The sequence below is a fragment of the Aquila chrysaetos genome, chromosome 2 (assembly GCF_900496995.4).
Source record: "Aquila chrysaetos chrysaetos chromosome 2, bAquChr1.4, whole genome shotgun sequence".
Lineage (NCBI taxonomy): Eukaryota > Metazoa > Chordata > Aves > Accipitriformes > Accipitridae > Aquila > Aquila chrysaetos.
Window position 1 is genome coordinate 43,379,807 of NC_044005.1, and position 15,176 is coordinate 43,394,982.

At 42.9% G+C, this 15,176-nt stretch overlaps 2 protein-coding genes across 8 annotated transcripts in view; one reads left to right on the plus strand and one right to left on the minus strand.

The window, feature by feature from the left end:
• RTF1 (RTF1 homolog, Paf1/RNA polymerase II complex component) overlaps positions 1-5,918 on the minus strand; it is a 31,613-nt gene extending 25,695 nt beyond the window's left edge. The window contains 4 exon segments of the mRNA XM_030042810.2: positions 2,821-2,931; positions 5,706-5,855; positions 5,857-5,900; positions 5,903-5,918. Of these exon segments, the coding sequence (XP_029898670.1) occupies positions 2,821-2,931; positions 5,706-5,855; positions 5,857-5,900; positions 5,903-5,918 (321 nt within the window).
• Positions 5,919-6,013: 95 nt separating this feature from the next.
• On the plus strand, positions 6,014-15,078 carry NDUFAF1 (NADH:ubiquinone oxidoreductase complex assembly factor 1). Of its 7 annotated transcripts, XM_030043796.2 has the most exons (6): positions 6,014-6,336; positions 6,414-6,418; positions 8,047-8,669; positions 10,562-10,747; positions 11,990-12,064; positions 14,616-15,078. In XM_030043796.2, the coding sequence occupies exons 3-6, from the start codon at positions 8,160-8,162 to the stop codon at positions 14,745-14,747; spliced, it is 903 nt and encodes a 300-aa protein (XP_029899656.1). In that variant the 5' UTR covers positions 6,014-6,336; positions 6,414-6,418; positions 8,047-8,159; the 3' UTR covers positions 14,748-15,078. The 7 variants fall into 7 exon arrangements, with proteins under 7 accessions (XP_029899656.1, XP_029899648.1, XP_029899663.1 ...); XM_030043788.2 differs by lacking the exon at positions 6,414-6,418 and having other exon boundaries at positions 6,014-6,350; XM_030043803.2 differs by lacking the exon at positions 6,414-6,418.
• Positions 15,079-15,176: the final 98 nt, after the last annotated feature.

Sequence of the window (15,176 nt, forward strand, 5' to 3'; positions counted from 1 at the left end):
CAGGCTTCACCATGCAAGAGAAAGAATTCTCTTACTGTAAGCAATGATGCCAGCATAAAAGGAAGAGCAAGAACCCAGAATTAACCTATTGCAACTGAGGAACACCATCCATACAATGTCTTCAATAAGCAATGAGGGTACCTTGTGGACACATATACCTCTAGCACAGTAGCCCCAGTAGTAACTTGGCTAACATCGAACTGGTTATGTGCAGCAGGCTAACAGTTTGGGCTAGTGGTCATGGCCACACGTTGCTCCACAGATAAAGGAACTGTCTGCCTCCACACCTGCGTCCGGCTTAGTGTACCTCTTTGCGAAGGTAGTACTTCTTATTCCAAAGCCCTGCAGTCATTGCTATTTATCAGTTGTCTGAACAACAGTTCATAGTCAATTCAGTCATGCACATTCCACAGACCCACCAGAAGATGGTTCAGAGCATCCTTCCTATTTCATTGCCTGCAACTCACCTTCAGTCCCTTGGCTCGGTAATTTGATTCTGACCACAGAGGTCCTTAAAGTGTTACAGAACCCAGCATCTCCACCGTGAACACCTGATGTGGCTCAGAGCTTTCACAGAAGCACATTCTCCCCGGGAGACACAAAATACAACGCAAAAGATCTGCTGAAATCCCTTGGGCACCACTGCGTAGATGTGGCATGATTTGTACATGCTGTTATTCTATAATTCTAAAATGCACTTTCTCTCCCCTATGCCCCACAAACTTTTCTCCCTTTAAAAAATGCAGAATGCAGCATTAGCCTCTGAAGCAGAGATTTAGGCTCCTTTCCTGTACATGTAACATAGTGACAATCCTGGAACGTTTAGTTCTTGTCAGGAACCACACAGGACGTGCACACTACAAAACCTGCATGGAAGCACACGGGTATGATTAAGCACATTTGCACAGGGCAACAATTTCCATCCTTTTGCCTCAAGATCCTCATCTTGCAGGAAGTCCAGTAAGACAATTTTGACTTTTAGACCCCCTCTCCCAACCCCCAAGGTTGAGCAAACTTCAAACCAACCACAAGAACACTGATTAAACCCAAAGTTGTTCAGCAGCAGTAGTGTAGTCAAGCCTAGGGATGCACGCAACTGAATGACTGGCAGAAGCAGAACTGTTATAACCCAGCCTGTCTCACCCTGCTGTGACAAGCAGCAGTTCAGAATGCATATTTCAGGCACAGGAATAGAAGCAAGTGTCCTAATTACCTCTTCTCTAAATCTTTTCCTCTTGCTGCATGGAGGTCAGAAAAAACTGTGTTGTAGAAAAACAGACTAGAAAGAGTATCAAATGCACATAATGCAACAGAGATACTACTGCATCTGCAAGGTCTGAGCAAATTTGTGAAGAGATACACTGTCATATTCTACATAAAATGGAAAGGTAGGCCCTACTTGTAGTTACACAAACTAAAAAGATAATTTGAATAATATTATTTATTCTGACAGTTTTCAGAGATAAACACAGAAGCCTTTATCATCAACGAGCTCTCCACACCTAAGTCTACTTTTCCAGACAAGTTGGTCTCCACGCAGCTTAGAATAAATGAGCTGTGTGCCAGCAGATCTGAACACACGAAAGTGACAGACCAAGGGGTCACCCAATAACAAACCTAATATATCTAGCCCATTCACAATTTTCTCTTTCCTTATGTCTTAAGCATAGATTAGATACAAGAATCACCATTTTCTATTTTTTTTTTTTTTTAAGAAAAGGACTGATAGAAACAGAGTTCCAAGCATATTTATTTCAAAAATGCCTCAGAAAGAAAATTAAACCACACATTCTTTACACTTATTGGAAGAATTCTGTTACACTATCAAATGCTTAACAGTTATATAGTTTATCACTGGCCTACCCTATCAATCTTCAAGTTGTCACAATGAATAATCCTTCCTGTAGTTTCAGAAAAAAAATCCACCCCAAACAGCTCCCTGTTAAATTTTTAAGAATAGATGGAATAAATGACCTCACTACGTTGTGCAGAAAGCTTACAAAAGACATTTGTAAGCCTTCAAGAAAGTGTTTTTATTCAAATACCTGTACGACCTGTTTGTCAGTTCCTCTGTTCTGATAGGTCTATTTCATTTCTCATTTATAGATGAAAGCAGACACTTTTAACCAGCTCTAGAATGTAGCACCAAGAACAAATAATAAAAACAGATCTAGCAGATAAGCACCACTATACAAGGAATTGACAAAAGCCCAGAACAAAGTTATGCTAAACTCTTCCTTGCCTCACTTTCTTAAAAAATGCCAATAAAAACACACTCTGTTGCATGTTCAAATGACCAGACAAGCTAGCTCACAGCAGAGTTCTTTGAGAATCAAAGTAGCTAAATAGAACAGTTTTACTACCTGTAAAACAGTACTACCTGCCTCGACCCTTTTCTTCTCTGAGGAAGGAAGCTCTCTCCTAAAGCTGAAAACCTCTCTTCCTTAGTTCAGAGTCCAGCTTTAGCAGCTTTACTGCTACTTCAACTGCCAGCATTACACAGGAAAACACCAGTTTTAAGTAGGTAGACCATTCAGACCATATGAACATGGGATGAAACAGGTAGTCATCTTTTCTATAGGCATTCAGACTATTTTGTATACAGTTACAATTCAAAGTATATTAGTTAAAAGACAGAAAGAAGTATTTCTGAGTATACATCCTCTGGTCTTAATGGGTCTCCACCAGTTCCACTGATGGCCAGTCCCACTTTATGAAGTCAGCAGGCTAAATATACTGTATGACAAATACACTTTCACTGCTTAGGTACAATCAGACATATAACCCACAGTAATTTCACTGACAACATGACAAACTCACCTCATCGTCACTGTCTGACGTCTCAGAGTCTGAAGATGCTGTAGGTTTGCTCACAGGTGGCTCCTTTTCTTCAGAGTCACTGCGTTTCCGTTTGGCCAATGACAAGAGCTCCTGGTGTGAAAAACCACATATTTATTTTAAAATGTCATAATTAGTTTTACCAATCCAGTTCAGTGGATATGCACCTTCTCTGTGATATTTGAGCACATCCCAGTAACATGATTATCCCCACTGACTAAGGAACAAAGTCTACTTATGTTTCATAAATATATATATACACACACACACAATTTTAATACAGCTGGATGCTACAAAAGGATTTTGAGGATAACAAGCTATAAGAAGTAAAGACCACTACCATTACTTTCTTGGTATAAACCACATGAGACAAATTACTTTCAGAGTCATGTCCAGGTCTGTTTTACTTGGATTGGGTAATAATTCAAAAACACCCTAACTACATTGTGTAGCATTAACCCAAAAAGCCAAATACCACTAGACAGCAGCTCCTCCTTCTAAACAAAAGAGATGTTTCCAATTATACACTTTAAAAACAAAATACTTTAGGCATCACCACAATGTCATGGCTGATAATATTTAGTCAGCCTGTTCAAGTCCTTTTCACTGTCCCTACACATGACAGAATTCACTTAAAGCTTTGGATAGACGCAGAACAGGCATCAAGCTCAAAGTTTGTGAAAGTAAGTAGACCTGTTCTCCTCCAAAGGAAGCACTTTCAAAGACAACACACACCAGCACAAAGAACTAAATGGCTCTCAAATAATCTCATCATCTGCTGTTCATAGGTTGTTCAGATGACAGAAGCAGTACTATAAAACAAACATTTCTGAAGCTGCATTACTGTCTTTGTAGTCCATGACACATAATTTATTCTTAAAAACATTGCTCTGGGGTTGACGAACCGTAGCTGTGAGTAGAAATACAGTCACACCAACTTCTGCAGTCTTGGGAAGTCAATACTAGATTGGTTTGCATTAGTTTCACAACTGGAAGATTATCTCCACAGCAAATGGATTACAATTTAGTACCTCAAATGAGAACACAAACACTGCAGAAACTGATGGCCTATGCTACTTACCAACAAAGAAACTTTCCATTAGTAAAGGCATTTTACAAACCTTTCTCTGAAGAAGGCATGCAACATCAACAGAACACATTTGTACAATTAACAGTTCTCTTCAGGAAGCTCCTGATGTTTTCTACAATCTTTTCTAGAATTTCTCTCTTACAACTGTCTCTAAGTAGTCCTTCAACCCAGACTACGTCCCTGGATAATATCTTGGCGTGTTTACCACTACTTTTATTCCAAGCAATTTTCCTTCTTTCTTCCTACCCTTGTGCTGTTTTCCAAGATAATATATTAGAAAGGCTCCTACTCCTTTGATTCAACAAGCCTAGATTGCCAAGGGAAGCTGTCAAACATTTAACCTACAGGGGCCTCACTCAGTATACTCTCATAGTATACGCTCGTCCTTAAATCACACCACAAAAACATTGCTTCCCTGCTCCCTAATCTTCACCCTTGCACATACACATCCCTGCTGTTACAGTTGCTACAAGCACCTCAGCGGAGGACGAAGCACCTACTACTCGGGTACAGCTGCAGATGCATGCTTCCAGTGAACGATGGAACAGATGCAGAACCATACGGTTATTCCTACCACCATCACTCTGATTGCCTGATCTATTCTAGAGCTAGTCCACCTCCTTCTATTTTCAAGCTCTGAAGAAACTACCAAACAAATATACTAGTGGTGAGATGTTGGCAGCTCTAAAGATTCTAGAGGCATGCAAGATCAACAACATCAGGGCATGCAACATCTGCTCCAGTATACTTGTCTAACAGAGCCTCCAATTTGATTTTTGTGAAGCTCCAAGCTGCAAAACTATTTTTGAGTGTTTGGGAAGGCTTTTTATTGCAACATAGCAACAACTTCTGTATTTAAAACCCTGAAGGTCCAGCACATAAATTACATCAGACATGTAGGCTTCAGCATATTTAACCAGCCAAACTTCTCCCCGGAACAAGCACTGCCATACAAGCTGTAACACACTTCACCTATAATGTCTTTATTTCCCATTTGAATCGCATCATCACCACCTGCTACATCGAAAGTTGAGTCTTTGAAAGCAGCCCCCTCCAAAGAGGAAGGCACCTCCTTTGCACCCCTGACACGGTTAAAATGACACCAGACATCGCACTTCCAATCCCAGGAGATGCCCTGATGATAAACAAATACTTCCCCTTGGTGTATCTACAGGCTCCTAACTCCACGCGGTTTCCCCTCAACAGACCTCTCCCCCAGCTCCGTCGCTCCGACCGAGGAGGGAGCATTAAACACGCGTTAACAACCACCCCCAAGCCCACCCCCCACCCCGGGCATCCCGCCTGCCCCGAGGGGCTCACCGGCCCGGCGGGAGGCAGGGACCTGACACGCTGCTCTCCCGGCGGGAGAAAGCGGCACAGAAAAGTTGCCCCAGCCCCTTGGGCCTCTTCCCCCACTACCCGAGGGGTGACGACCGCCTTCAGCCGGGCCTCGCTTCCCCCCTCCTCAGGGCCAAGCCGCCCCGGAGCATCGCCCCTCCGTCCCGCCGCCCTCCTGCAAGCACCGGGCCCGCTGCAACGAGCCCCCCCGAAACCCGCCAAGGCGGGCCGCCTGCCAGGGGCAGGCCGGGGATCCGGCGGAGGAGAGCTCGCTCTCCTCGCGGAGGGCCCTCATCGCGCTGAGGGAGAGCCACGGCGGCGCGCAACCCCCCGGGGCCGGGGAGCGAGGGAACGAGGGAGGGATTGGCGGCGCCGAGCCCCGATCGCGGGCCGGAGATCCCAGGCCCGGCGGTTCGGACCGGGCCTCTCCCGCGCGCACCTGATCTAGGTTCTCCTCGCTACCGCTATCCTCCGTATCGGAGTCGATAAGGACGCGGCCTTTCCGCTTCTTCACCATGGCGGAGCCGGCTTTTCCCACCCCCCTCCCCACCCCGGCGCCGACGGCGGCGGCGGCGGCGGCGGCGCGGCGCTTCACAGCGGCCCGGCCTGCCCCGCGCCGCCCGCCCGACCGGACACAAAGGGCACCGCGCATGCGCACCGCGCCGGGGCGGGAAGGAGGGCGGGGCCGCCGCCCCTGAGGGGAGAGGGGCGAGGAGGAGGCGGCAGCGGCCGCCACCGCGGCCGCTGCCGCCTCCTCCTCGCCCCTCTCCCCTCAGGGGCGGCGGCCCCGCATCGTCCTTTATTCGCGTTATCCCACCGACGTGTTCCTCACAAACAGGCACCTCTCCCCCCCCCCCCCCTTCAGCCTCTCTTTAAACGCTAAAGCTATTTGCGAATAAACCGCTCGGCACCGTGTAGCGACCTCTCCGCGCCCGCAGCGGCGGAGGGAAGATTTCGCCGCCTCCTCCTCCGCCGGTGAAGGCGGGAGCTCGGTAGTTACCGCCGCCGGCGGAACCTGAGCGGAGCGGTGCGTGTTTTCCCGCCGGGCCCGGAAGCGGTGGGAGCCGGCGGTAAGGGCGGGAAGGTGAGGCGGTACCTCAGCGCCTCAGCGCCGGGGAGTCCCTCGGTTACGGAGCGGGGAAGGAAGGGAAGGTGTCGAGGCGGTCGCTTTTGTGGAGAGGCCGCTACCGCCTGTCGCCGTCTGTCCCGGCCTCGCCTCTGCCCTCCGGGCTCGGGGAAGGCGGGCGGGATCCGGGAGCGGTGCCCAGGCCGCGGCGCGGTTGCCTGAGGGCTGGCGGTGAGGCGCAAGCGAGAGCGTCGCTGGAAGCCGAGGTTTTGTAACTGCTGGGCGGTGAATCGGTGCTGGCGTTAGATCGGCGTGCCGGTAAAACCTTGCGTAGGGACAAAAATCGGGCGAAAGTAAAAGTGTATTAAAATTTCCCGTTTTCTTCTGCTTGGTACTCGGAGGGAGCAAGGACGAGTCAGTGCTGAGCGGGGCTCGGCTTGACTGCGGGCTGCAGCTTTTCTGTGCCTTTCCTTTCTGCTGGTTATGCTTTGGTTTGGGACGGGTTTGCCGGTGGGGCCCAGAAATGGACGGGGTCACTGTTCAGGCCCTTGCTGCTTTCCTGGTGTGTGCTTCACCTCAGTCCCAGGGGGGCGTGGAAGCCCTGCGTGTGGGGTTTCTTTCTTAGGAACTTGCCTCCTACCTTACTGAGTGTGTGACAGAGAAAATGTGAATTCCTTCAATGCAGTTTTAGTCCACGGTGCATAACTTAATCGGAGTATGAAAGTAATAGTAGTGAATTTTACCATGAGTGAAGGAAGATATGTGGCATATAGAGAATATGTGTGGGGTGACTGGCTCCAATCTTAACAGAAAAGATAAACCGATTTGACATCGGTTTAGGATTTATCCTGTGGCAAAAACCAAACACACCTCCTACCAACACCCCCCCCCCCCCCCCCCAAAACCCAGGCAACTTGTCTGTCCAATTTTATGAGTCAGTGAGAATAGCCTCTGTACAGAGCATTGAACATTAAGGCTCTCCCTTATGAATTAAAGAATAGCAGTGTGGCATTGCTGTTCCTACCAACAGTGATGTAGACAGAAGCAAACAGAAGGTTTTCAGAATTTTTCCAAAGCTTTGTAAAAAAACCTATTGAAGTGCAGTCTCTCATGTTAAGTTCTTTGGTCTTCGCAAACCTCTCTGTAATTCTAAACAAGATACGTTGAGGGGGGCAAACTGCTGGATGATTTATGGAGAAGTATGTAGTATGGCTGCTGTAGGACTTAATATCTGAGAAGTCTTGTCATCTGTGGCTGCCAGATGAGACTGCCATTCTGGTCCATATGGCAGCAGGGTCTACCTGTTGTGAATTAGTGATTTTCTTGCAGGGATAATACTTTACAATTATATAGATGCCATCTTTTAGAAACCTTCTTCTTGAGGTTGTTTTTGCTGGTGTTACTCATAGTACCTAAACTTACTTACAGTGAAAGGGATGAAGAGGAATTGCTTTTTTCTATGTTCAGTTTTATTTTAAGTATTTTACTTAGTTTTTCTTATTTGCATGGGTATTTCACATCACAGGGAGGGGGGAATACATAAGGTGGAAATCATTAAGTAAACTAGAACTCTGAGCAAGTGTAATACTTGATGTTATTTTTCATTTCTTTTTCCGATGGCTTAGATTTCTAGCTATTATCTGTTTTAAAAATGAAACAGTTTTACAAAAATCCTGTATGTAATTTTTTTAATCTCTTCTCTTTTTCATTAAAGGTGGAGATAAACTACAGTAACTAAAGTAAGATAGCTCTGGATACTAGTTTTGCTGTTAAATTAATTTCAAACCCATTAATTGCCTTGCTGGAAGTGAATTCAAGTTTACCAATATGGCTCTGACTGTTACTTTGCTGAACAGTGCTTACTTATGTGGTAGATGCTGCAGTCACAAAGTTTTGCACCCCTTACTTGGACCTCTCCTCAGCGATTCCACGTCAAAATTATATAGCAGCTACAGGAGGCCAGGGTCACAGCCTGAGAAAAAACCGTCTTGGCAAAGTACTGATTTCAGTTTTAAGAAGGGCATTAATGTCTTAAAGACTCAGCTAAGCATGCTGAAGGAGGAGACCAAAGATTACTTGATAGGACCTGGAGGCTATCCACTCAGTCAGTACCTGCTGGAACAGACAAAGGTGTTGTGGGAGTTTCGGAGCCAAGAAGATTTAAATAAATGGGTTATTTCCTCTGATGTAGAGATTGGAGGGAAAAGCGAAGTTTACCTTAAACTGGGTAGGAATAACCAGGCTGCTCTGCTGTATGGAACCCTCAATACGGAAGTGCCTCGTGATGGGGAGACAAAATACAGTGGATATTGTAGTATGAGAGCTAAACCACCAGTGGTAAGTACAGCTTCATGTTTGCATAGCTTCTGTTACTTAATCGGAGGCCATTTTTATGTAAACCCAGTGACAACAAGTGGACTGTTGTTTACTGCGGTTGAAACTGATCACTTTCAGGAGTACTAGCTATTCCTTCAGGGATGTAATAGCTGCTGTGTCCTTTGACCTGGAAGGAACTTCTTGGATTTTGTTTTCCTTTCTTAGAAGAGGAATAATATATGTTTGATCATTTACTTATGTACAATAGGGCATCCACTCATTAAGACAGCCCTGTTTTCAGCCTCCTTGCAAATGAAGGTCTGTAATGAACCTTTATACCCCAAATTGATATGATTAACATAGATTATGTCTCTAAATTTGAAGTTAATTGAATGTGTCATAAGGACAAATTTTCTGGGCTTTAACTTGGCTTATTCGTCAAACTTGGTTTAGGTGAATGAGCTCATCTTTTTTTCTCACAGGAACAGAAAATAATGCTTTGAAAAGTACTTTTTAAAAGCCTGACTCCTACTGTACATCAGAAAAAGCAAGATACAAATCTTCGATAGCTCGGAATTGACCAAAATGGAACCAGAAATGGATGTTATTATTGATACTGCTTGTTTCATCCCTTATTTTTAAACACCTTTAAAAGCAAAGGAACATTTTGACTCAGTGTATCAAATGCTTAGCTTTTTAGTCAGTTCTATTGTTTGTGACTTAGCACAAGTACACAGGTAAAATATCTTCTGGGCCAGAAACTTGGAGAGCAGAGAATATGAATGAGTAAAATCAATGGGCAGATGAGAGGCAGATGAACACCGATTAATATGGTGGCACTGGGTCAGAGGAACGGAACAGCAAGTTGAATCTCAATGTGAGTTAAATTTCCTGGACTGCTCCTGACTTGTGCAAATGTGACTCAAACTTTCACCTCCTAATTCTGAAGTATTGGAGTGCATCAGTCCGTCTTTATAATGCAGTTTGAAATCAGAGGGTGAAAACGTAAATACAAAGGCTTTTCTCTATTTAAGTAAAAAGGCTCAAAACTGGCAAAGGCATAAAACAAAGTAGTCATAGGCCTTGTATTAATGTATTGATGATCTACTCATCTTATTACTGATGAGTTAGTAGAAGGACAGTTGATAGGTAACCGTAGTAGTGCTGTAAAATAAAGGGGAAACCTCTGAATTTTTGGTGCTAATTTTGACTTGGTTTAAGCAATCCTGGGCAAGAATGGCCCCGACTCCTGCTGCCTCATCGCTCCAAGTGACCTCAGCGTAACTCTATGTAGACTCTTGGATCTGCCTGTGTGCAAATCACAACACCGGGACTTTTAAGATCTTGGGAAAAAATGCAGTCGAGAATTAGACATGCTTGCAATCCATATAATTATGCACAGTTAATGACAAAAAGTGTTGGGAAACATTAAATGCTTCCAGTGCTTACGTCAGTCTTCAATAAGGAAAGTTACCACAGGGGATAAATTATCCCACTTCTTCAATTTCTTGTAATTGCCTCTGCATAATCTAGTACTGACCACAGAATATTAAACTTAATGAACTACATAACTAGTGATCCATCACTACAGTGTTTGTGTACTTGCCTGGTAGGGAATTTGGTCCTAGGAAGCAGGTCTGATTTCTGATAGTTACAAGATTGCGGTTTATAATTAAAGCATGAGTCCTCAGAGTGGTAATACTGCAATTTGTGGGCTCTGATACAGTGCTGAAGGAAATTCAGTGCGATCAGCAACTAGTATGATGAATGAGTAACCCAGTTTTCAGTATGTCACAGTAGATATTATTTGACATAATAATGAGGACAGTGATCAAAGCAATAGTGCTCTGTTCTTCATAATGGAAGTTTCCCTCTATTAAGGAGGAATAATTCTATTTTTTAATAATTTGTAGGGATCTTTTGCTAGGAAGAAGTATTACGACTGGTCAAACTTCAACAGTCTGTATTTACGTGTCCGTGGCGATGGCAGACCTTGGATGGTAAACATTTATACAGACCCTTACTTCTCTCATCAAAAGGATGACCTCTACAGCTACTTCATGTTCACCCGAGGAGGCCCATATTGGGAGGAAATAAAGGTGAACTAATGAGTCTTCCAAACTAACGAGACTGTCTTGGGGGTCCGGGCCATAGGTCTGTGGAAGGGGAATTCTTTCAACAGTCACAGTTTGTTGCTATTGCTGTCCATACAACAGTGTTTCTGTTATGTATCCTTATACAACAGACATGTGCCTTTGGCTTGGGAATTCCAAAACTGTAAATCACTGGATTGTGGGAGGGCACGCTGTGTCAATTGTATTAAAGATTTGAACCACTATACGTTCACCTAAACACCTGATGTTAGAAACAGCGACTGAAGCTTAGCAGGTGTTGCCAGGAATATTCTCTGTGATAACCATTTTTTCTGGAATACAAATGGACGTAGGCTGGTGTAGGATTTGTACCCTGTGACAGGATTTGCTTAACCTGCTGACTCGCTGGAGCCAGTTGGAGATTCAGAGGTGTGGTCTGTCATTTATGGCCTTTGAACCTGTGACACAATAATATTTGTAAGGAGTGGGAGTTTCGGCTCTTCTCTGATGAAAGTTGGGGAACTTTTGTAATTTGCTGATGCCAATGTTAAGGAGGTTTGCAAATCCTTATGAATTGGCATCGAGAGCTTCACAATACCATTGTCCAATCATGCAAGAACAGCTCACTGTTTCACAGGTGAGGAGTCAGGAGGATGAATATCGGTGTGTTGTTGCTGGCTTGCATGTTTTCCTTTCACCCTCACCAGCCAACCTTCCTGTTTTCTGCCTCTTATCACAGCCCCTCCTCTTTGTTGCTCCCACTGCATTCAAAGTCATTTTTACATTATTCTGAACGGCTTTTATAGAGTACTGCTGTCTCGGTATGAAGTTTGCACTATGAAATACACAGCTTGGGTACAGCTGAGCTGTTGATATACGTGCATGCTAGACCTTTCATTAATTTCTATTTTATGTTGACATGTTATTGGAAGGAGATGTTCTTGATGTAAACAGCCACCTTCTGTGCTGGAGCCTCTCGTTGTGTCCTAACAGCGTAAGAGTCCTGCACGATGGCTACAAACGGCCACCACAGAACAGTGTGGGCCTGGAGCTGGCTGCGAGTAGTCAATGAAAGGGTTAATGTGGCCCATTTCTCTATGCCAGTTCTATGTACCCAGCTAGTGCTGGTACCAGATGTAGCAGAGTGTCATTTCATTTACTAAGGCAGGCTTTTTTTTTTTCCTTAAGTTTTTATGTTAGGTACTGGTGACATTAAAGTCTGGTTTGGTTTTGTTTTGTTTCTTTCAGATTCCATTCTCGAAATTCTTTCTCTCCAGTCGGGGAAGAGTCCAGGATCACCAACATCCTGTCTGGTTAGACAAGGCAAGTTTTCTATAGGCTTTATCTCTCTGAAATTTCCTTTAAGATTGTATTGTCATGATATAGATAATTTACAAATCTGTTAATGTTCGTGAATTTGAAATTGAAGGGCCTCTTCTTGTTATAAGGTACTTATTCTTGTGTGCTTGTCTTTGCATTTAAATTATCCTACTTTGTGATAGCAATGTCAGTTTATTTCAAAGGAGCTCCAAAAATATTTTTAAGAGGTCTATATAACCAAGAAACAACTCACAACTCACTTGGCTTTTCAAAAAAAACAAAAAAGGTTTTTTGGGTTTTTTTTTGAGGAATGATCAAAGTGACTAAGAAATCTAAAATGCCGGTTGGCACAGTACTGCCAAAAATAATAAAAGTAAGTATCATAAACTTTCTTCCTGACAGAAGACTGTCAGGGATATCATATTGTGAGATTTTATTTGAGGATGTAGTGTATCAGTGATCTTGATGGTGAGCAGTAAACTGATGCATTTATAGGCTCTTTTTTAGTTTTTTTTCAGGCTTTCTAGTCTAAGTATTAAGTAAATGTGTTGAGTATTTTTTATTTTATTTCTGCAGGTAGGTAGACTAATTCACTGATTCACAGGAGACATGTTGGAAAAAATTGTTTCTGTATCTTTTTTTTTCTTTTAAATTTCATGACCCTCCTATATGTAATTAAGGGCAGCTTAATACCCAGTGAGTACCAAAAGGAAAACAGTGTTAGAAATATATGTGGGGAGAAAATAAAAGGCCCATTATTTTAATCAGTGTTAGTCACCTGGAATGTTGCATTCAGTTCCTAACTACCGTAATGAAAAAAAAATTTAGGAAATATTTGAGGGCAATTCAGTGATTGGCAGCATGAAAACAATCTGTTTTAAAGCAGAAGTTGAGGCTGTAGAAAGCAAGTATGAATGATATGAAGAAGGTGAATCAACTACAAGGAAAGATGTGCTTTATGGAAGAAAGTTGTTACAAAAGGCCTATGTTTAAATACAGACGCTGAAGAATTTATCAGGATTTAGAATACAGTCATTCAAAATTGTAAATGAAAACATAAAGTTGTATATGGGGTGTTTAAAAATATTTACCAGGAGTTAAAGGAACAAACCAGTACTTGATCGAAGCATTCTCCACTAAATTTTCATTCCTTGTTGTCTTATGCTTAGTATTTCACAGTGAAAACAATGTATTTGCATATAATATGAACTGTAATTTTACACATGTATTTTAAAGAAACCTAAAAATAGAGGAAGTGGCATGAAGGCAATTGAAGAAATCTTGACAAAATGTCTTGATCCCTCATGGTACTACTATGTGTTTTCCCAGGAACCAGGAAAGGCCTTGTTAAACAGCAATAAAAAAGTTAGGAAACAGCCAATGTATCTAGGTCTTGCCAAGAAATAGATTCTTCAGAGCAGAGAGTTTAGGTGACTCCCGTAGTCACCTGTAACAGCATGAACTAGGAAGATGGAGCTTTAAAAACTCTCCAGGCTCCACAAGCCAAGGGGCTGATTGTAGAGCTGGCTTCTGGGGAAGAGATGGCATTTAAAACATTAGAATGATCTGAGAGGAGTGTTGGTGCATTTAATTTCTTTAGCTTTGTTCTATTATTTATTTAGTGTACATTTACAATATATTTTTAGCCTCAGCCTACAATTATTCAACTTTATTTGACGCATCCTAGGCATTATTTTCCTGCATGTACAGCAGTCCTTAAAATCATGGGTGCAGCTGAGACCTGCGCTTGCAGCAGCTGGAGTTTAATAGGTGGCCTGCCACTGGTGACCCAACTTGTTCTGAGAACTGCTGACACTGGAGTCTCCAAGAGGTGATTAGTGACATGTAAGAGCTGAGAGTGCTTTCAGGCAAGCCACAGGCTAATAGGAAACATGCCTGAGCCCCAAAAATTTTCATGGAATTTATTACAGTTAGAATAAATTTATTTATTTTTAAATTGGAATAGTGGTGGGGTGAACATTAGGGGAAAGGAATAAGGAATGTTCTTGTATTTAAGAACACTATTCTAATTGGGAAACAGTGGCCTAGGACCCTTGCCTTAAACTCAGTAACAAAGTTTCATGCATTTTAAAATGTCTGGTTTGGTGCACTTCCACGCTATACCAGGTGTATGACTTGATCTAGAATGAAAGTTCTCCTCCATCCTTAATTACATTCTGTTTGTGTTTCCTGCTCACAAAAGAATTGTAAGAGACTATGAAAATGTGTTTGTACACCCAGTCGTGATGAAACTGGCCATACACAAACCTCAAAGGACACAAATTGCAGTGTTGCTTTAGGCTCAGGGCATTTTTAATAAAGGGTTCAACACAGGGGTAGAAAGGCAAATGTGAAGGAGTTTCCCACCGGGGTCTGTATTGAAAATGTGGTATTGAAATGTTTGAGCCTTAAGAAATGCTGCTGTATTTTGAACAAATACCAGTTTAAAGTAGATAGCCATGAATTGTTTGTAAAATATGGAACTGGTAGATACGATTGTGGTTGATTATAACGTTATATAAATACTGTTCTAATGTATGTATCTTTTAATTAGATTAGTACCCTTGGATTCACAATCGGAGATAAAGTAGATGGTCCATTCCAGCTGGAGATTGATTTTATTGGCCTGCTGAAGGATAGAGCTCATACAGAAGAATTTGCCTATGAAACATACGAAAAGGTCTAAGCTGGGGTGGTGTCTTTTGGGACAGTCTTCAGATGCTTGGTTCACTTTACAACACTTCTTGATGTGTAGCTTAAAGCAACTTGAAGATTCCACATAAACATTAAAGAGATAAGTGCATGAACGTTGGCTGTAGTAATCTGACTAGAGTGACACCGCTGGCATCTTCAAGCTGCCAAATACAGAATCCTGGAGAGACTGTACATACATGGACTGGAGCACAGCCTGAGGAGAGTTGGGATGCGCTCTTACAAAGTAGTAACTGGCTGTAACTGGTGACTGGCTTAGTTTTGGCTTCTGTCCTGACCTTTACAGAAATAAAAGTATTTCACGAGGTTGTTGTAGTTCTTCTTTGTACAATTTCATTTTCTACATTATATGGTTTGTAGGCAGTTGTAAAACACTCACATCTGCTAGTTTTAAACTGGAAAA